The 21,676-nt window shown below is 54.4% G+C and overlaps 1 protein-coding gene across 1 annotated transcript in view; it reads right to left on the bottom strand.

Annotated features, from left to right (window-relative positions):
- The window catches only part of CSMD2 (CUB and Sushi multiple domains 2), a 273,888-nt gene that overhangs the window by 30,665 nt on the left and 221,547 nt on the right, over nucleotides 1-21,676 (bottom strand). Inside the window, exons 40-49 of the mRNA XM_062014368.1 lie at nucleotides 19,563-19,679; nucleotides 18,682-18,891; nucleotides 16,530-16,718; nucleotides 13,775-13,952; nucleotides 10,871-11,016; nucleotides 9,090-9,170; nucleotides 8,361-8,474; nucleotides 6,234-6,422; nucleotides 5,429-5,575; nucleotides 4,437-4,625 (exon numbers count right to left, since the gene is read on the bottom strand). Of these exons, the coding sequence (XP_061870352.1) occupies nucleotides 4,437-4,625; nucleotides 5,429-5,575; nucleotides 6,234-6,422; nucleotides 8,361-8,474; nucleotides 9,090-9,170; nucleotides 10,871-11,016; nucleotides 13,775-13,952; nucleotides 16,530-16,718; nucleotides 18,682-18,891; nucleotides 19,563-19,679 (1,560 nt within the window). The remainder of the gene's footprint in view (nucleotides 1-4,436; nucleotides 4,626-5,428; nucleotides 5,576-6,233; nucleotides 6,423-8,360; nucleotides 8,475-9,089; nucleotides 9,171-10,870; nucleotides 11,017-13,774; nucleotides 13,953-16,529; nucleotides 16,719-18,681; nucleotides 18,892-19,562; nucleotides 19,680-21,676) is intronic.

The raw sequence follows: 21,676 nt of genomic DNA, 5'->3' as shown, positions 1-21,676 counted from the left end.
GTTCTATGCACTGAGCTGCCAGAGCTGTGCCATGGCTGTCCTGACCACCAGAAGGGATGACAAATTGAGGCTGGCCCAAAACAAAAGGTTGCCAGTTGGCTTTGAGAGCAATGTGTGGGGGGGGGAAAAAGAGGAAAGGATGTTGGATCTTCTGTAGCTGAAGTGGGGAAGGAGAGCAGAGCCAGCTCTGGCCAGCAGCTGAGAGCAAGAGCCAACCCTGGCTACCAGCTGAGGGCAAGAGCCAGCCCTGGCTACCAGCTGAGGGCAAGAGCCAGCCCTGGCCAGCAGCTGAGAGCAAGAGCCAGCCCTGGCTACCAGCTGAGGGCAGAGCCAGCCCTGGCTACCAGCTGAGGGCAAGAGCCAGCCCTGGCTACCAGCTGAGGGCAGAGCCAGCCCTGGCCAGCAGCTGAGAGCAGAGCCAGCCCTGGCTACCAGCTGAGGGCAGAGCCAGCCCTGGCTACCAGCTGAGAGCAAGAGCCAGCCCTGGCTACCAGCTGAGGGCAGAGCCAGCCCTGGCTACCAGCTGAGGGCAGAGCCAGCCCTGGCTACCAGCTGCTGGAGGCCAGTTGGGGGAGCTGCTCCCCTATAAATTGTCTGGCTGCCACTCACTCACCTGCATCCATCTCACAGCACTTGATAACCACTGGGCCAAGCAGTAAGATTCCTGATGTAAACACAGGGAAACAGAGAGAGAAGAGGTGACTTTCCCAAAGGGGCTACTTCAGCCTCAGGGTCTGATGTGAGCAGCAAGCTCTCCTCCTTGCTGGAGAGAGATGGGCTCTTGTAGAGAGACACCCAGCACCAGGCTGCTCTCTGTGTCATCACTGGACACACACTCACTCTCTCTCTCTGAAGGGGAAATCAGAGCAGGAGCACAGCTGAAATGCTCTGAATCAGCCCCTAAGTTCCTTCTCTGTTGGTGACTGCCATGGGCTGTGCTCACTGAGCTCCTGACACGTCACACATCCAGCTGAACCAGAAAGGCACAGGATGGGCTCAGAGCCTCTCCTGGAGCTCCCATGGGAAAGGCTCTTCCCACCCCCATTCCTCCCACAGCACAGACCTGGGGAGCTCAGCAACACCAAAGCCCCTCCAACCCTACCAGTGCTAAAGGATGGGTGTTGAGAGGAGAGGGATGGTTCCAAGGGGTCACAGGCACAGGCTGCACACAGGCAGTGCCCCTGGCACAGGAGGAGCAAGTCCTTTGGTGCTGAGGGGAGGGAGCCCTGGCCCAGGCTGCCCAGGGAGGGTGTGGAGGCTCCTTCTCAGGAGGTTTCCAACCCCCCCTGGACACGTTCCTGTGCCCCCTGAGCCAGGGGAAGCTGCTGGAGCAGGGGCTGGGGCTGGGGCAGCTCTGCAGGGCCCTTCCAGCCCCCACCATGCTGGGATTTCCAGCCTACAGATGGTCTGGCTCTGACTCTCTCCCTGGTGTCCTGGGAACTGGTGCTCAGGGCTTCACTTCTGCTTTGAACCACAGCTGTGAGGTAACACATCACCCAAGCACAGCCTCTCCCAACCTCCCCACACAGCCCATTCCCCACACACCATCCCACCCTTGGGAAGGGAACACAGCTGGTGGAGCTGCCCCTGGGGCTCAGGTGGCAAACCAGGGCAGGACTGATTTAGCAGCATTCATCTCTGTTCTTCACTACATGATTTCCCTTCAAAGCCAAGCCACAGTACATCAGAGAAACTCCTTGTGCTGGGCCAAGGCTTTGGGAGGCACAGATGCCAGGACAGCCCCTGCTCTCACTCCCTGGCTCATCTGCTCCTTCCCCCACTCAGCATTTGCCCCCATCCACCTTGCCACGAGGGCTGTGCCACTACCTGGGCTTGTGCCCAGCCTCCCAGCTCCCCCTTGCCAGTGGCACTGGGTGACAGGGTGTGTGTTCACTGCTCTCCACTCACCTTTATATTAAATAAAGCCTTGAGAAGGCTCCAAATGTCCCAGGGAGCCCAAACCCACCCACCAGAGGCAGCACCACTCACTCCCCTGGGCAACTTCCAGAGACAAAGTGATTCAGGAGCACAGAAAGGATTTGTTCAAGGCTCTTTGGTACCTCCTCATACTAAATAGTCCTGCTTTTCCTTACAGCCTGCACTGGACAACAATGCAGACACCACAGGGAGGTTGTGCCTGGGCTGTCTCTGCTCTCTGGCGACTTTCCAGGCAAGTCAATGCAATATTAATCCCCTGTGCTCAGTCCCCTTGGTACATGGATGGATGTTCAAAGACACTGAAAAGCTTCATCAGAATAAAGATGGGCATTTTATCAACACAAAGGAACAGGGATGATTGCTGGATTGAGAGAAAGGTGCAATCAGAAAGTGAACAGAGTGAAGGAGATAAAGCAGTGCAGAAGCAAAACCCCCCTGGGGCAGAGTGCCCTGTGCCCCCCTCTGTCCCAGCCCTGTGCCAAGCCTGCTGTGTCACAAAGATGATGGGTAACTAAGAGCAAATGTGGCAAGCACAGCTACATGCTTCAATCTTACATGAAGCCACCAGAAACTGGGCAGCACCTGAATCTCAGGACACCTCTCACCCCCCACTGGCACTTCCAGAAACATCACAGGCAATTCCAGACACTAAAACCCAGTGAGAGCCCTGCTCCTGGCAGCCTTTCCAGACCCTTCCAAGCTTCTCCCATCCTTCTCAAGCCTTGGCTGTGTCTCTACTGAGAGCTCAAAGACTTTTACAGTACCAGCCTTTACACAGATGCATTTTTCCCTCTCCCAGCTCAAATGCTCCTGAACAGCTCCTCCCTTCCCTCCTCCAGCTACTCCCAAGGACTCGGCTGTAGGAGGAGCAGCCCTCACTGCCCACCTGCAGCTCCAAGACTGTTCCCAGTAGGGATCATGGTTTTGGCTGGGATAGAGTTAATTTCCCCCCCAGCAGCTGCCCCAGGGCTGTGGTTTGGGGTGATGCTGGAGAGAATGTTGATGGCACAGGGGTGCTGGGTCACTGCTGAGCAGGGCTGCAGCATCAAGGCTCTTTCTGCTCCTCAGCCTGTCCCAGCAGTGAGTGGAGGGGGGAGGCTGGTGTGTGCACAAGGAGCTGGGAGGGAGCATGGCCAGCACAGCTGACCCCAGCTAGCCCCAGGGCTGCTCCACAGCACAGGAGTGGTGCCCAGTGTGGAAACTGGGGGTTGGTGGGAGGGGGGTCACTGCTGGAGCATCGATCAGCGAGTGGGAGCAACGGCCTTGGGCAGCACTTGCCTTTGCTTGGGCTTGATTCTCTTGTTTAGTGTCATTACACTTTATCCTTAGTGATATGACATTGTATTTTAGTTTAATTGAGTTATTATCCTTGTGCTTAACCCAGGAGGTTTGATTTCCCTTCCCAATCCCCTCCCCAGCCCACGGGAGCTGTGGGAGGCCACTGGTTGACTGTGGGAGCCACTGGTTGAGTGTGGGAGGCCACTGGTTGAGTGTGGGAGGGCACTGGTTGACTGTGGGAGGGCACTGGCTGACTGTGGGTGGCAACTGGCTGACTGTGGGAGACCACTGGCTGACTGTGGCCACTGGTTGAGTGTGGGAGCCACTGGCTGAGTGTGGGAGCCACTGGCTGAGTGTGGGAGCCACTGGCTGAGTGTGGCCACTGGTTGAGTGTGGCCACTGGTTGAGTGTGGGAGGCCACTGGCTGACTGTGGCTGAGCGTGGGAGGGCACTGGTTGAGTATGGGAGACCACTGGCTGACTGTGGGAGGCCACTGGCTGAGTGTGGGAGCCACTGGTTGAGTGTGGGAGCCACTGGTTGAGTGTGGAAGCCACTGGTTGAGTGTGGGAGGCCACTGGCTGACTGTGAGAGGCCACTGGCTGAGTGTGGGAGGCCACTGGCTGAGTGTGGGAGGCCACTGGCTGACTGTGAGAGGCCACTGGCTGACTGTGGGAGGCCACTGGTTGAGTGTGGGAGGCCACTGGTTGAGTGTGGGAGCCACTGGTTGAGTGTGGGAGCCACTGGCTGACTGTGGGAGGCCACTGGTTGAGTGTGGGAGCCACTGGCTGAGTGTGGGAGCCACTGGCTGAGTGTGGGAGGGCACTGGCTGACTGTGGGAGGGCACTGGCTGACTGTGGGAGGGCAATGGTTGAGTGTGGGAGGCCACTGGCTGAGTGTGGGAGGCCACTGGCTGAGTGTGGGTGGCAACTGGCTGAGTGTGGGAGGTCACTGGCTGACTGTGGGAGAGCATTGGCTGACTGTGGGAGAGCACTGGTTGAGTGTGGGGGCCACTGGCTCACTGTGGGGGGCCACTGGCTCACTGTGGGGGGCCACTGGCTGAGTGTGGGAGGCCACTGGCTGAGTGTGGGAGCCACTGGCTGAGTGTTGGAAGCCGCCTGGGCCAGAGCTCAGTAAGAAACTTCCAACAGGTTTTCCCTTGTATCCCATCGTCCTGAATCCCTCCCTAGGAGCCACCCCAGCAGCCCTGGGCCTGCTCTCACCTTGGCAGAGCGGGGTGGCCTGGTCCCAGTGGAAGTGGCCCTGGGGGTGCTGGGCGCAGGTGCTGGTGCTGGGCCCCACGAGCCGGTAGCCGCCGTCGCAGCCGAAGCGGATGGTGCTGCCCGGCCCCAGCCCCGTCTGGCTCAGGATCAGCCCGTGGGCTGGCGGCTGGGGCAGGCTGCAGTAAGGAGCTGGAGACAAAAGGGTAGGAGAAAACAAATGAGTCAGGTAGTGGGTGAGCAGCAGGAAGATGAACTCCCACCCTGCCCTGAGGAGCTCCCTGTGCTGCCCGTGAGCTGAGGCTGCACCACAAGCCTGTGAGGGATGAGCAGTGGAAGGAGGGAGCAGGAGGCTGCTACACAAGTTTCCCTCAAGTCTGGACAGAAAGACTAATTCCTGCTAATTAAATGTTACTTGCTTCATTTCCTGATGCTTCATTTCTGAAACACTGGCAAGTTCCCAGCCCAGTTCTGCACCTTCCACTAAGCTTTGCCAGCTCCCATCTGAAGGAACTCTCTCAGCAAATGTGAATAAACAACCAAGGCTCCTCAGTCCTGCTCCTGCCACAGCAGTGGCACGAGGCCTGAGAAGGAGCCCTGCTCCTTGCAGACACTGTGTGGGCTCTGCCTCATGCACCATCTCCAAACACCTCCCAAGGGCCTGGATGCAGGGACACAATCACGCAGCAACCTCCCGGGACTTCCATGGGGAGCTTTCACTCACCCAGAGCCACCTCAGCTCTGGTTACATATTGCTTCCAGTCCTTAAGAGTGGCTGAGAAACCACACAAAGCTTCAAGGTTTGCCCTGGAAAGAAACCTCCTTTCCCCAGCCTCAGCAGCTCAGAGCCAGCCCAGCTTTCCTGTGCCTTCCCAGCCCTTGGCTGCTTCTGCAGACACAGATGGCCTGTGCCCCTCTGCAGCAGTTCTGTGCAGATCCTTGGCTGAAGAGACCCTGTTTCTGGCAGAGGCACCAGGTCTCTGCCTCCTGCTTACCAGAGTAGCGGATTTTGAAGCCTTTTCTGTTGAAGGCATGATCAGAGGACCAACGGAGATAGACTTTGTTCCCACTGCTGGTGACGGTCAGAGGGGCTGAGTAGTTCCCACTCAGTGACAGCAGCAGTGGACTCTGGCCAGAAGGACCTGGAGGGAAGGAGGGAATGAGGGAAAAGTCAGGGCTGGCACACAAACAGTCACCTGTGGGCCAGAGGCTGCTCCTGCAGGACCAGGCACGGTGTGGAACCCACAGCAACCTTCACTGTGAGTCCAGCAATGGCAGCCTGTGCTCAGGGGGGTTTGATGAGCTGGAGTCCCAGTGCAGACCCCTGGCTGCTGGGAAACCCATGGCAAGGAAAGCCCAGTGGATGGTTGCTTAGAGCAGGGCTTTTGTCCCAGTGCCTTGTGCCCAGGTGTGCTCTGTCCCAAGGCTGCTTCCTTGGGCATAGTGCCACCTCCCCTCTCAGACCATGAGAGCTCGTGGGCCTGGAGGAGCTGGACTGCAGGAGCTTCAGGGATGGGAATTCCCACCTTCTTCACTCATCCCTTCCAACAACCTCTGCCACCTGCTAACACTCCTTTGAGAAACACTTCACAACCACCCAAAGCCCAAGGAACTGACACTGTCATAGCCAGGGAACCCATCAGTGCCCAGGAGGAGCTTGCTTTCAGCCCAGGAGGAGCTTGCTTTCAGCCCAGGAGAAGGTGGAAATCTCTCCCCAGAGTGCTCTGGGAACAGAGATCAACAACTACCAAAGCTTTGCCATTTCTTCCCTCTCCCCTCAGCTGCTGGTGAAGCTCTTACCATCAAAGATCTCAAACTCATCATACTGCTTCTCACTCAGGAAATATTCTATGGTGAGGGAGATGTTGTAGCCAGGTTCTACCTTCACCACCCAGGAACAGGTCTGGAAGTGAGGGTAACTGCCCAGGGAGCTCTGGCTGAGGATCACACCAGTGGAAGCTGTCAGAAGCTCGTTCATTGGACAGTGCACTGCAGGGAAGGGGAAGGAGAGACACAGACAATGAGTTTCATGCTCTGCAGGAGGAAGGGAGGAAACACGAGGGACAAAGAGCTCTGTCTTGACAAGACACAGCACAACTCCCACCTGCATCCACTCCCTCCACAGCCTGAGGCCCTCAGAGAATCCCCAGCCCCTGCTGATGCAGCTCCAAACCCACAAACCCCAGCAGCTGCCACATTTAAGGGATGGGGCCAAGAGCAATAGGGCAAATGATTTCAAACTGGCTTTGCATCACCTCACATCTCTTTCCATACAAGTGGCACTGTTACCAAGGTGACAACACACTCCCTGGGAATCCCTGGAAATGACCTGGGTTAGGAGGTGTGTGGAACTACAGGCTTACCCCAGGTCCCCATGGGGCTGTTAAGCAGGACAGGAGAGCTCCAGCTCTTTAATCACTGCACCCCACTCAGCTCCCAGAAGGCCAGTACATCCAGCTGCAAACTTGAAATCAAAAGGCCAGGAAAAACCAGCCCAGAACACACCAAGTGAGCAGAAAGCATAACAAGAAAGGGATCTTTAGTTATCCAAAGTGGTCACTAAAGCCTGGTGCAAATGCTGTGCTTGTGCTGACAGAGAACAGAACCATCCAGAAAGAACAGTGTATTCCTTCCCAATCCTTAATCCCATCAGTGATTGTTTGACCTCTATAAATTGGTGGCCAGATGTAATTTAAGCAGTTCCTTTACCCCCAGGGCTAACAACCATCAGTAAATAATTGAATGACCTCCCTTTCCCTCCTTCAGCTCAGCCCATTGCACAGAGCACAGAGCTACAGAAAAATATCCCATTATATGGTAAAAATGTTCAGCTAGGAGGGAATGAAGGAGATGAAATAATCACTGCTGGAGTGAACAAAAGCACCAGCAGGAATCCAGAGGATAAATAAGGTAACATGGTAGCATGGAAACATCTTTAGGATCCCTCCTGAGCAGCAGCAAGTGTACAAGGCAGCCTGCTTGGGGCTTTCAGTTCTTCTCCCATGTAATACATTCTGAGGCACTAACAGAGAAGCTGTTGCTTGCAGGATTGCCTCTCCTGAGGAGCTCACTTTGCTGCTCCTGCTCTTCCTTTGGCTCTTCATGTATCACTGGCAGAGTGTCAGTGCAGGATTCCTCCTCCCTCCCAGGGAAAGGACACCTGGGTGACTGCTGGAATCCCTTGCTGCATGTAGCCAGACACAAGAAGTGTGAGATCTCTGCTCAGGAAAGTACAAGCTCAGCAGTGTTCTCCTGAACCAGGGGCTTGGGGAATAGCCCTGGGGGAGCTGCCACCAGGCAAATCCCCTCCCAGACCTTGTGAGACCCTGGAGTCAGGCCCAGGTGGAAGAACTTTCCCTGTCATCTTTTAGAGGGGTTTTTTTTGCAGTTACCCAGCAAATGTCTCACTGTTATTTACTGGTTGTTGCTTGAGCTGAGCCAAAGCTGTGGGGTGGGCTGGAACAGCCTCACCCTGCTCAGAGCAAAGGGAATTCCCCTCCCAGGGTCCTGATGGGTGGCTTTGCACTACTGGAGATGTGAGAATTAACCCCAGAGATGCAGCATGTGCAAGGAAACAGGCCAAGGGGTAACAGGCACAGGCTGGGGCACAAAGAGTTCCATGGGAACAGGAGGAGCAAGTCCTTTGGTGCTGGGGTGAGGGAGCCCTGGCCCAGGCTGCCCAGGGAGGGTGTGGAGGCTTCTCAGGAGGTTTCCAACCCCAGCTGGACACGTTCCTGTGCCCCCTGAGCCAGGGGAAGCTGCTGGAGCAGGGGCTGGGGCTGGGTGAGCTCTGCAGGGCCCTTCCAGCCCCCATCATGCTGAGACCCAGCTGCAACCCAGCCTGTTCCCCCCCTCAGCCATCCCCCATGTGCTGCAGTCTCTGGGCAGGGAAGCTCTGGCTGCCACCACAGGCATCCCCAGCTTTACCTTCACACGTGGGTGGAGGTCCTTCAAACTGGAGATGAGTGCCTAGTTTGCAGGTCAGGATTTCACTTCCAATCAAGGTAAAGCCAGGAAGGCATCTGTACCTCACTACATCACCTACAGAAACAGAAAACATCTTGACCCAAGAGAAGAATCAATTCCTTAAAGGCTGAAGCATGGCCAGAGGGTACTGTGGGGTGCAGGGAGCTCTCAGCTGTGCCTCTGCCATGGAGCTCTGGTGTGGCTGGGCAGAAATGGAAGGTGTGGATGTGGGAATAGAAGGTGTGGAAAGGTGTGCTGCAGCCTCAGTTGGGATAAACTGCTGTTACACTTGATTTGCACAAGCTGTTTCAGGTGGAGACTTCCTCAAAGAGAGCAGGCAGTGAGAAAAGCTGCTTTAAAGAGAGTCACAACTCCTTCAGAGCTTGCAGACACACTCAGAATGTGGCTGTAAGAGTGAGCAGTGGCAAAATAACCCACCCAAAACAGCACAGCCCCATGTGGGAAAAGGTTCTGACATGCAGAGCAACTGCCTCTGAGCTTTCACACAACACTGGGCTTGATGACTATTCCTGTGGCAAAGATGTCTCAGTGTCTCTGAACAAGCTCAGGGCTTTCCCAAAAGCCAAACCACTCCTGTGCTGCCAGAGAGGAGAAGCCTCAGGCCAGTCAGAGCCAATGGCAGGAGCTGGTGAGGGTGGAAGGAGGGCTGAGAGGTCCAGGAGAAGGTACCTATGTTAAACTCTTCGTTCTCAGTGATGATTTCTGCATTGGGAACGACGGTTGGAGGCTGACACCTGAAGAGCTGGTAGGCTGAAAGGACAAAGCAAGAGCAGTGTCAGGCTGGGGTGAGGCAGCTGTGGCCATCTCAGTGCCAAGCACCATGGATATCTTGAGCAAATCCTCCCACTGCACAAACAGAAGGAACTGACCAAAGTGCCACTGTCCCAACCCCCCTCCAACCCCCCAGAGATGGATCCAGGTGTCTGTGCCCCAAAGCAGCTCCAGCTCCTTACACCTAAGAGGAAACAGCCTCCTGTCAGCCTGTGGAGATGCAGAGGCCTGGACACTGTTTGTCTGCCTGGATGAACACTGAATGATGGCTGAAGGGTGCTGATGGGACTGGGAAGCCAGGAGAGCTCTCAGTGGAATGAGGCCAATCACAGAAATGGGAGAGTCTCAGCCTGCTCCAGCACCAAGCCCATGGCAGCAACTGCTCAGCTAACTCCATCCCCACCACCTCCCCTGGATCAGACTGCACAAAACTCACTCCTTTACTTCTGAGTCATTAATTTCTCCTGCAAACAACTCCAGGGCTGCTCACTGGAAATCCTACATGCAGCTGGCAGTTCAGCAAGGAACCTGTGCAAGGCTGGTGTCAGTGCCCCATGGAAGGCAAACCAGGGCTGACCTTCTACTCTTTGCCCAATTAGATATTTTTACAGTGGCTGAATGGGAAGAAGAAACACAGCTGATGAGCAGAAACAATTCCTTCTGGCTCACACACCTGACCAAATACATTGCCAACAGCAAATTTCCCACCAGCAACCATCACAGAGCAGCCAACAGGGAGCAAAGCAAAGGCAGAGCTTCCAGGCACGTGGGTGCATCAGGCTGGAGCACTGTGCTGCTCATGGAATAAACACAGGTGAGCTGGGAGCTCCCTGCCACTGGCAACATGCAACTGGGAACTCAATGAATATTGATGAAAGACATTTTCTGCTATTTGCTCAGCACTTCTCTGCATCTTTGCTCCCCCTGGACAAGCACAACTGCCTCTGAGAGTCAGATCAGCCCTTTAATTGAAGATCCTGCAGCCCAAGCTGCCACTGGATGTTAATTCTCACTAACTGCATGGCATCCAGCTCCTCAGGCCCCAGCAAGGCTTCCAGGCCTGGCAGCAACACCATGAGGCTCACAGAGAGGCTTAAATACACATGGACAGCAGTATCTGCCCCATTGTCCTGCCCCAGTTTCCTTACCCCCCCCTAAGCCAGGGGAGGATAACACCTTCCCAAAAGATACCTGGTGTCTGGAGCTCCATGGAACGGGCTGGAGGCTCCTGGCTACTGTGAGGGATGGGCTGAAGTATCCCATGGGTGCAAGAGAGAGGAAACACCAAACACATGCTACTACAGCTGCTGAACTCTGCTGGGGCAGGCTCAAAGGAGAAGTGCCAGCTCTGTAACCCAGGAGCCAGCCTCTTCACCCTGAGAGAGGTGTAGGGTTGGCATGGCTGTTAGTCTGCAGGCACTCAGGCTGGCCTTGAATTGTCCCAGTGTCACAGATGAATCTCCCAGCCTGTCTGCCCACGTGCCAGCACTTCACTGTGGGAGACCCTCAAACTCCCACCTGTCCAAACAGGCCCTTTGTGGAAGACTTCAGGTGAACAGAAACCCAAGCAAACACTTCCACACTTTCTCTTCCCCACAAGCAGCCCTCCCCACAGCCAGGCACCACTGCCCCAGCCCCCCCTGCTACAAAGCACCTGAGGCTCTGGGAGCAATACACACCATAGAAATGAATGGCAAAGATCCCTCCATTGGCTGCATCACTGTGGAACTTCATCAGCACCTGGTTGGAGGAGCTTTGGGCTGATTTCTTAGCAGAGTTGCCAGTGAACACACCAAGCTGTGGGGCTGTTTGCTGGGGACCATCCCTAAAATCATACGTCAGAAACACAAGGAAAGAGCATTACATGTCTTCATCCAAGGCAACAACCAACCTCCTACCCTGCATGCATGACAACTCTTCCATGCTCTTCCTTCCTTGTCCTCCCTTTTCTACATCTCTGGCAGCCTCAGCAGCACCACAGGCTGACCTGGACCCCCAGTTCCCCTCCTCACTCCATTATACCCAGCACAATCTCTTCTGGCAGTGCAGTTCCTCACCCAGTAAACACAAACTTCACTTGTAACCTCTAATCCAAAGGATTAAAGCCAATTTGCCAAAGGAGCTGCCCCTCCCTGTATGCACAGCAGACACTGAGACATCTTGAAAGTCAGCTACTGAGTGTTACCAGCTCAGGAATTTGGCTGCAGGCTCTCCAGCCAGTGCAGCTATGTGTGTTCCCTTGGCTGCCTGAAGCTGATCGTGTGCCATTTCTCTTCTCTTCTCCAAACAAGAAAGGAAGAACCCAGCCTGTGAGGCTCCTGGGGTGAAGAAATGAATGCTGCTTCATTAACCACAGCAGAACTGTGCCCATTTTATAGCAGAGGTCACAGATCCCAGTTGCTGCTGAGGGTCACAGTCTGTTCTGGTGCCAACTGCCAGCACAGCCACTGCCCAGTCTGATTGCAAATAAAAGAGCAGAAGAGGACAGTGGGCAATGGAAAGGATTTGCCAATGGCTTTATCTCCATTCAGCCTCTGTCTGTAGACAAGTAGCCATTGAGAAAGTGCAAAAGGGAAAAGAAACAGAGCCCCATAAAAATGTCTGTCAGAGAAATCAGAAGTGAAAGGTAATTCCTGTTACAGGGATCTGAACAAGATTCATTTCAACGAAATTCAGCTTGAGATAAAGACCCTGTTTACCATTCCTACTGTGTCCTCTGTAAAGCCCCTCAGGCCTCCCAGGAGATGTCCCCTCATTCCATTCAGAAGAGCATTTCTGAGAGGAAGGGACAGGCTGATGAAAGCATCTGCCAGACAGACTCTGCTGCAGCTGGGAAGCTGGTCTGCAGCCCCCCAGCAGCTCTGCAGCACCCCCAGCACTTCTGCACACTCCAGGACCTCTGCATCCTCCCTGGAAGCAGCTCTGCACCCCCCTCAGCACCTCTACATTCCCCCCACCACCTCTGCATCCCCCCTTCAAGCAGCTCAGCATCCTCCCTGCAAGTAGCTCTACATATCCCCCCCTCAGCAGCTCTGCATCCCCCCCAGCAGCTCTGCATCCCCCCTCAGCAGCTCTGCATCCCCCCCCAGCAGCTCTGCATCCCCCCTCAGCAGCTCTGCATCCCCCCCCAGCAGCTCTGCATCCCCCCCACCAGCAGCTCTGCATCTCCCCCCCAGCAGCTCTGCATCCCCCCCCAGCAGCTCTGCATCCCCCCTCAGCAGCTCTGCATCCCCCCCCAGCAGCTCTGCATCCCCCCTCAGCAGCTCTGCATCCCCCCCCAGCAGCTCTGCATCCCCCCCACCAGCAGCTCTGCATCTCCCCCCCAGCAGCTCTGCATCCCCCCCCAGCAGCTCTGCATCCCCCCCCCAGCAGCTCTGCATCCCCCCCCAGCAGCTCTGCATCCCCCCTCAGCAGCTCTGCATCCTCCCCCCAGCAGCTCTGCATCCCCCCCCAGCAGCTCTGCATGCCCCCCCAGCAGCTCTGCATCCCCCCCCAGCAGCTCTGCATCTCCCCCAGCAGCTCTGCATCCCTCCCCAGCAGCTCTGCATCTCCCCCCCTCCAGCAGCTCTGCATCTTCCCCCCTCCAGCAGCTCTGCATCCCCCTCCCCAGCAGCTCTGCATCCCCCCCCCAGCAGCTCTGCATCCCCCTCCCCAGCAGCTCTGCATCCCCCCCCCAGCAGCTCTGCATCCCCCTCCCCAGCAGCTCTGCATCCCCCTCCCCAGCAGCTCTGCACCCCCCTCCCCAGCAGCTCTGCATCCCCCTCCCCAGTAGCTCTGCATCCTCCCCCCAGCAGCTCTGCATCCCCCCCAGTAGCTCTGCATCCCCCCCCAGCAGCTCTGCATCTCCTCCCCCCCAGCAGCTCTGCATCCCCCCCCAGCAGCTCTGCATCCCCCCCCAGTAGCTCTGCATCCCCCCCCAGCAGCTCTGCATCCCCCCCCTCCAGCAGCTCTGCATCCCCCCCCTCCAGCACCTCTGCATCCCCCCCCTCCAGCACCTCTGCATCCCCCCCCAGCAGTTCTGTATCCCTCCCCAGCAGCTCTGCCCCTGCTCATGGTCACTGGGGCAGAGCAGTGGGATAGTGGCTGTTACACACAGGCACTGTGGGGGGCTGATGGGCTGCATTTTGAAGTGCTGATGATCACAGGAATTAATGGCAAGGACGACCTCCAAGGTCTGTCAGACACTGCTACATGGCCAAGGGTGGGACTGCTCCCTGGGAGCTGCACAATACTGAGGCAGAAGCACCCTCTAAACCCAAGGGATGACATCTCCATCACCTGGCATGAGCAGCCTGCTCATCCCATCATCATTCCCTTGCAACCCTTGCCTATGTTACTCAGGAACATGACATTAGCTATGTGTGGAGGCAGTTACCTCATCCCAGAGGCTCCTGGTCCTTAATCTAAAGGCCTTATCAATAACCCCAGATCCTCAGCCCAGTGTCCCCAGAGGATACCTCTGCTGCTCTCAGACACAGCACTCCCCACCCACCAGGGCAATGGGAGCTCTATTTACCAGCATCTTTCTGAACTGGGGCCCTAGCAGCAAGTCCAGCCAGTCCTCACACCATTGTGGTACCCACCAAACAGTGATGAAATCGTTGTAGGGCTCAGTCTGCAGCAGGGTGAAGTTGAGATGGATCCCATAGCCCACAGGCACTGTGAGAAGCCAAGTGCAGTCCTGGGAATTGGGGTACTGGTTGGGGAAGCCAGGAGAGTAAACTGTACCATTCTGAGTGGTAACATTCCCCCCACAAGGCACTGCAGGGAGTCAAACAGAAACATACACTCCATGAGGAAACATCTCCCCAGACAACAGCTCTGACTCTGTCTCCTCTTCTTTATTCATTTATAGCAACACAAGGATGCAGCTCCAAAGCCTTGCCCTTGTTTGCCTCAAACAACTCCTGTCACAAGCCCATCAACCCTTTTCAGTCTCATTCCACTGCAATAAATGGATTCAGAGGCTTTTGCACAGATGTGATGGCCAGGTGTGCAAATAAACTCTGTCTTGTGCCCTAGGAGGAGTGTTTGTGCTCCAGCAGCTGTCTGCACCCATGCATGGAAAATAGAGCTCCTGAGGAGAACCCACCAGTGGGCAAATCTGTCCAGTTGTTCCTACAGCAAGGCCTGGACCACAACCACTGAGCAGCTGGCTTTTCACACAGCACATCTGAGCAGGGGGGAAACGATGATTTGTATGGCAGCAGCATCCAATCCATTAATCAAGGTGACAGTTTGATTGCACCAGGCATCTTCCAGGCCCAAATGAACTTGCAGACTAAAGAGAGGCAATCAGCAACAGCCTGAGCAGGGAGCAAGAGGGCCAGAAGGATGACACCCTGCTGGAGGCAATGAAGGAGGGCCACAGCAGGGCCCTGGATCTGCAGGTCCCATGGTCAAGCAGCAGCTTCTGTACCTCCCTGGCATGGAAATCCAGTTGAAAGCATGCTAACACCTGCAGTGTGTTACTGACAACCTGCAGCAACTGAGGCACAGGGCTGAGTGCACACAGTGTCACCTGCCTGAGCCAGCTCTGGTCCAGGAGCCACACTGGTGCATCAGCCCAGTCCTGGGCTCAGCCTCACACATTCTCCCTTCCCACACAACAACTGAGGCTCAGCTCCATACTAATCCAACAGCAACACACATCCCTTTTTGTACAGGTGTGGCCCCACAGCCTGGCTCTGGTTTGATGTGCCAGATGTGAGGTTAGAGCCAAGCTCCATCCATTCCCTGCCCGCTGCTGCTCTGCTTCCTCACGTGCTCTGCCAAGCTGGGGAGAACATGTGTATTTATACAACTCCACACGCTCATTCTCTGAAACAAACACCCCAGAAACCTTGAGGGCCAAGTTCTTTTCTGCCCTGCAAAGCAGCAGGCAGCCTGCTCAGCACTGGGGAAAAAAACCCTCCCTGGAGCTGTGCTGCAAACCTCAGCCTCTGTCCATGTGTTTCCCAATTACAGCTCCTCTTTTAATTAAAATGGGCTTTCAGCTGTGACCTGCATGGGAAAGGTGAGGTGCTTAGCCCAAGGCAGCCAGTCCTCACTGCTTGCTGCTCTGCAGAAACACATCATTGGAGGAAAAATAGACCATTTAAGGAAGAGAGCTAGAAAAGTTGTGCATTGACTGGAGCAGCATGAGCAGCCCATCAGACATGCACAGGGAGAAAAGCTGCAAATGGCCCAAAACACACCTGACCCCTCAGCCCTCCCTGCTCTGAGAAGTGCTGCAGAGCAAGAAAAGTACTTAGAAACACAATAAAGAGGGAAGAAGTGGATGGTTGTAGCTGGCAGAGCTGATGCCTGAGGCAGATAAGAGCATAATCCTGCATCCACCTGAGCAGCAGCACCCAGCTGAGCCTGGGACAGTTTCTCACTTAACTGCTCTTTTGCACTGCTGGGCTCAGGGAAAGAGCAGCTGAGGATTTGGTTCTTGATGCTTTGTGTTCTCTGGGGTTCAAGGACTTAAAAGAGGAAAAATATCACCTCTCCCTCTCCTTCCCCAGTGGATGGTTCTTGCAGACCAAGTGCTGGGAAGAGGCTGGGATAAAGGTCAGTGCTCTGGGGACATCTTCAATAAGCAGCCTTCAACTTCTTAAGGGTTCATATGAAAACCTTCCAAAGTAAACCAGACAGAACCCAGAGCATTGGCCCAAAGGCTGAAACAGCCCTAAGTGGGGTTGGAAAAGAGGAACTTGGATAACTGAGGGTTGATGCTTAGAGCCTCAGTCTGCAGGGTCCCCCTTGCACATGGTCTTCAGGAAGAAAACCCTGTCAGCTTCCTGAAGAACTCCCCTCTGCATCATTTTGGAGGTGCCACTAATGACACCAGGTAGGGACATCATCAGAGAACCACCTTCTGGCACTAAATGCTCTGGTCTTTTACCAGAGGCTGTTTTTAGGCAGCAGTGCTGAATCACCAGGAACAAAGCAGACAGGATTGATGGTTGCAATCACCCTGGGCTGCTTCAGTCTGAAAGCACAGCTCACCCTGGCATCAGCAGCCACGCTGTCAGGCCCAGGTCCCACAGCCTGTGACTCAAACACACCACCTCAGAAGATGCACCTTTGTTTTGAACTGCTCCAAGTGTTTGCTTTGACTAGGCTGAAACTGGTGAACAACTCACTGAGAGCAAGCTGCAGCACCCCAGGGGCTGAGGCTGCCCTCACAGTGCTCACACCCAACCGGCCTCCAGCAAGGCTTTTGTTTCCACACTGAATCTTTCAGCTCAATTACAACACTATTGATTCCAAAGGGCCACAACAGAGATTGAAGCCTATTTTCTCCCCAGAAATACCCATCTGGGTGCTCTCAAGGTGAGCCCAAAGCCATACCTTCACACCTGGGCAAGGGGTGGTCCCAGTTCCTGTTGGTGCCATGCTGACAGGTCAGCACTGGGTGGCCGATCAGCTGGTAGCCAGGCAGGCACTCGAAGGAGATGGACTGGCCAACGTTGTAACCTGCTCCTCTTACAACACCATTAGCAAAAGGTTCAGGGTCAGGGCACTCCTGCAGCTCATAGGCTGAAAAAACACAAAGGCAGGAGGAATGTTTCACTCATTCTCTCACCAAAGCACAACAGTCCAGCCTGTGTGCTGTTGGCTTCTTGCTCCTCACACAAGGACTTAACTGAAGGAGATGAACTTTAATGAGCCACCTGCATGGAGGCTGAGGGACAAATCTCATTTGGTGGAGTCCCAGAGCCTCTATTCACACAATCACCCTCCCTCTTCACTTCTAACTGGGCAAGCATCCTATGGCCAGCCCTGCTGAGGAATGCAAGTGGGAACACGTTCCACCTGGCGTTATAAATGACTGGTCAGCCTTGCTGGAGCTCATCTGCACAGCAATTCCCAGCAGATTACCCAGAGAGCCTCACACAGCACATCCCTTCCCCAATTGTGCAGCAGTGCATGAATTATATGGTGCATGGACAGGACAGCCAAGACAAAATTAATGTTTTCAATTAAGCATGAGGAGCTGCTTTTCTTGCTGCTTCTGGGGAGGCAGCTTTTGTCAGCCCTTGGCTGCATCACGTGGCTGGACACACATGTGCCACCTTCCCCACTTCTCAGAGCTCTCTCTGAGGCAGTTGCTGGATCCCAGCTGCTGCCCAAAGCCCACCCTGGCTGTGTTCAGGATGAAGTACACAATGTGCTCTTGGCAACCTTTGCCTGTCCTACACCAAGGACAGAGAAGACCAGAAGGTTTTGCAGAAACACTCATTAGGGAAAAGCTGTGGCTCAAGCAGGGCTAACAGCTCATGTTCTCATTCAACAGGGCAAAGATTGATGTGGGCAGCCCCCAACAAACACCTCCAGTGAGCAGCAAATCCAGGGAGAGACAGAGCACTTTCAGTCCCTTGCCTGCAGAGACTTCAGAGGACATCATGCTCACAATGGGGGAGCTGCCTGAGGACTCCAGCTGGGTAAGGAGGTGGGCACCTCCATTCCCTTGTCAGCTCCAAAAACTGCCCTGAGGGCATCTCTGAAGTTTAATTAATAACTTATTTCTCTCCAGGTATGCATGCCAGCCACATTCTTGTATTACTTACCTGCTTCCCTGGCCTTCAGCTGCAGCTGGGGATGCATTTGGACTTCAGCTGACACTGACAAGTGGCTGCAAAGAGCAAACTCAGAGCTGCTGAGGACTCTCTGCACAAGGGTGCTGGCTTTGGCTGGGTAGAGTGAACCTTCCTCACAGTAACTCTGGATTTGTGCTGAAAACAGGGTTGGTAACAGAGGGGTGTTTTGTTTCTTGCTGAGCAGGGCTTACACTGAGTCCCTGCTTCTCACTCCAGCAGTGAGGAGGTGAAAAGGTGATGGGAGGGGATATGGCTGGGACAGCTGACCCAAGGGATGTCCCAGGCTGTGTGATGTCATGCTCAGCACATAAAGTCTGGGGAAGGAGGAGGAATGAGGGGACATTTGGCATGATGGTGTGTGCTTGTCCTCCCAGGTCAGCATTAAGTGTGATGGAGCCTGACTGTCCTGGGGATGCTGAACCCCTGCCAAGCTTGTTTGGCTTTGCTGGCAGGCACAGCTTTTGCTTTCCCTGCTAAACTGTTTGGATCTTAACCCACAAGCTTTCTCACTTGTACTCTTCTCACCCTGTCCCCCATCAGAGCAGGGGTGAGGGCAATGTGGTGCTTAGTTATCAGCTGGGATTAAACCACCACAACACGAGCGTCGACAGAGCCCAGAGGTAAGTGAACCTGCCTGGAATTCATTCAGAGGCATTTCACTGCCACAAAGCACGTGAGGAACACTTGTTATCTGCCATAGGCATAAGTCTGGGTGAACAGATCTCAACTAGGATTAAGCATGGCCTTCATGTAACACCTTTCCACTCATCTGGATCAAATCCTCACTGAACAGATCCAACAGGACACAGCGAGAGCCGCGACAGCTCCCTTCTGCACGGCCCTCGCTGGCAGCACCCGGGGCCAGCACCGACCCACTGCTGCTCCTTCTGCGGCCTCCTCACCTTGGTATTCCAACTTGAAGCCTGGCTTGTTCTGGGAGTGGTCACTGTGGAAGTAGACCGTGGTTTCGTGGGAGGTGGAGAGCAGGGAGCCGGGCATGTCGGCGCCGCTGAAGCGCCCGATGACGTTGCTGGTGTCGAACGGCCCGTTGCGGATTTCCACGAAGTCGTGGTTTGGCTCAGTGGAGAAGTTGAGGAACTGGATGTGAGCACCTGGGAGAGGAGGAATGAAACAGTCTTGGCTCTTCAAGCTACACCAAGCCCTGGCCCATCAGCACCAGTTGCCCAGTGATGCCCAGGACAGCCTGGTTTCCTTCAGCAGCACACGCCAGGAGGAGGAGAGTTGACTCGGGGACCTCCAAGGGTAAGCACTTCTTCCAGGCAACATTTCCACCTCCTGATGGGGCTGGCCTGGAGAGCAGCTGAGCTGGAGGAGTGCAAGTTTCTCCCTGAGGGCTGGGGCCATCCTGAGTTTGAATGTGCTGATGCCTGCACGAGGCAGGATGTCATCTGAAACAAGCTCTGGGCACTTGTTACCCTTGTGGACGGGGATGCAGCTGGGGATGCTTTAAGGCTGTGACAAATGTGGGCAAGTTAAGACAGGGAAGGAGGCAAATATGCTATGACAGCACGTTAGAGGTGATTCAGAGGTGTGCCCACAAATCCCTCTCCACCTGTTACACTCCACAGTGACCTGTCGTCACCTTCACTTAACATCTCACAGCACCACACCAATGTGTCTTTAATGGAAAGTGTGGTCAGGAGGTTGAACAACAGTTTCTCTGACTCATCTTGGCAAGCAATGCACCCAGCACTGACCAAACAGACACAGTATCTTCCTGTCATCTCTTCTGTGACAGCATCAAACCAAAAGCAGCTCTCACCAAACCCCACTGGCAGCAAGATCTTCCACGTGCAGTCCAGGTTGCTGGGATAATTCCCTGGGAACCCTGGGCTCAGGAGCACTCCTTCCATCTCTTCTGCTGTTCCTCCACACTGGGCTGTAAAACCAACAGTGTTAATGGTCAGAATCACTTTGGGGTGTCTTTGTATGATGTGTGGCAAACAAAGGCATTCAAAAGTAAGAATAAGAAAGCCTGCTATGGAGGCAGCACAGAGTTTGCCAGGCACTGCATGGCCACATCACTGATGCCTGTGCCCTTCTCCTGTCCTCTGGAGACAAAAGCCTGGGCCCCAGAGATCCAGTTTTGGCAATCAGAGTGGGAGAGGCAGATCTGAGCTGTAAGAGGAGAGACCAAGGCTCTGTTCTGTCCACAGACATTGTCATACACACAGCACTTGTCTGAATTTTCAACCACCAAACAAAACCACTGTGAGAAGAGACAGGCTGATCCTATTCTCACTCCAGTTACCACCAGTTCTGTTTCTGGCTCACTGCCCTACCTTGAGTGCTGTCCTTGCCAATCTCTGGGCAGTTGCTGGTGAATCCAGAGCAGTGTGTTTGCACACTCACTGCAGGGAATTCCCTCCCGAGAACTGATCCACAGGTGACAGCACAAAACATGTTTACAAAAGGCATCCCATGGAACTCAGACACAGAGAGCATCTCCTCCTGTGTATCTGGATGACCTCTGCCTTGTCACAGCAACACCACCCAGCCACATACACCCAGGGGTAGTACCCAGGGTCCAGATCCCCTTTGTCCAATATCTCACTGTGTGTGTACTTGCTGCTAACAAGGTTTCTCCCAGAAGATTTCTCTTTCTTCTCCCTCTTAATGGCTCTTTAATAGAACTACTTCTAAATTATTGAGAAGTTAAGCATCTGGATGAAGCAGACCAAAGGAAATTCAGCACACTCTGGCAGGGAAGCAAGCTGCTGTCTGAGCAGGGGAACAACCCAAGCCTGGGCTCCCACACGCTCTGCACAGTGCTCACACACATCAGTGCACCAGTAGCACAGGACAAGGAGCCTCAGGACTGTCACTGTGGGGTGCTGACAGCCCCTCTGAAAGATGAGGGTCACTGATGATGATCTGCAGAGGTCTGTCTATGCCTCTCTGCTCTTGGATGACCTTTGCCAGTCACGTTTGACAAGAGCTGAGGGATGTGAACAGATGAGTGGATGGGCCTTTCGACCACTGCACCTGGCCATGACTGTCCAAAGCCAGCCAGCCTGAATTAAACTGCACTGGTTGTTTACCCTGACCCTGCAGGCACAGCCCAAGCAGCCAAAATCCCACTGATCTGGGGGACTGACACTGATGAAAAGAAGAAAATGAGGTTGCTCAGCCAGACACCAGCTTGCTGTGAACATCAGGATCCTCCTCCAGGCTGGGATCCCCCAGCTCTAGAGCTGAGCTGAAGGGCTTCTGCTTTCTTCCAGAGCAACCCCTATGGGTGTGAGTCCTTTAGCTCAGTCATCCTGCTGCAAATATCTCTGTATTTATTCCTGGCCTGCAGATCACCAGATAAAAGAACTGTTAGCTCTTATAATTACTTTAAAGCAAAATGATGTAAGCCAGAACAGCAGGAGCCTGAAATAACTGTTAACTAAAGCTATTAAATGCATAAATGTCTCTCTCAAAGCTGTAAAATGTGCAATATGAATATTAAACATCTAGATTTGCTAAAAGCAAAGTGCTGAAAGGAATCCAAAGCCTCCAGCAAGTTCCCTTCACCTCTGTGCCTGTTCCACAGTGGAAACCACTGCCCAGCCCTTTGCTCTGAACTGCCTGGCAGCCTCAGCTTTGCTCCTCAGAGGTGCCACGAGCCAACAGCTCACTTGACAAGTGATTTGGCTCTTGCTGATCACACAGGACCTGTTCCACCCCAGAGTGGGGACAGCCAGGCACCAAGCAGAGCAGCTTGGAGAGCCTGGGCTGTGGTTTTCAAGATACCAAGATGCGTTTCACACATAAACCAGCCTGCAGCTCTTTCCTTAAGATGGGGGGGAAAAAACCCTCCTCAACCCATAAAAGCAACCTGCTTTCAGCAGAAAGGAGCTTTAGGTATTCCCTTTGGAATGAATTGTTGTG

This window comes from Colius striatus, chromosome 24, assembly GCF_028858725.1.
Source record: "Colius striatus isolate bColStr4 chromosome 24, bColStr4.1.hap1, whole genome shotgun sequence".
Lineage (NCBI taxonomy): Eukaryota > Metazoa > Chordata > Aves > Coliiformes > Coliidae > Colius > Colius striatus.
This window is presented reverse-complemented; position numbering and strand designations above follow the sequence as displayed.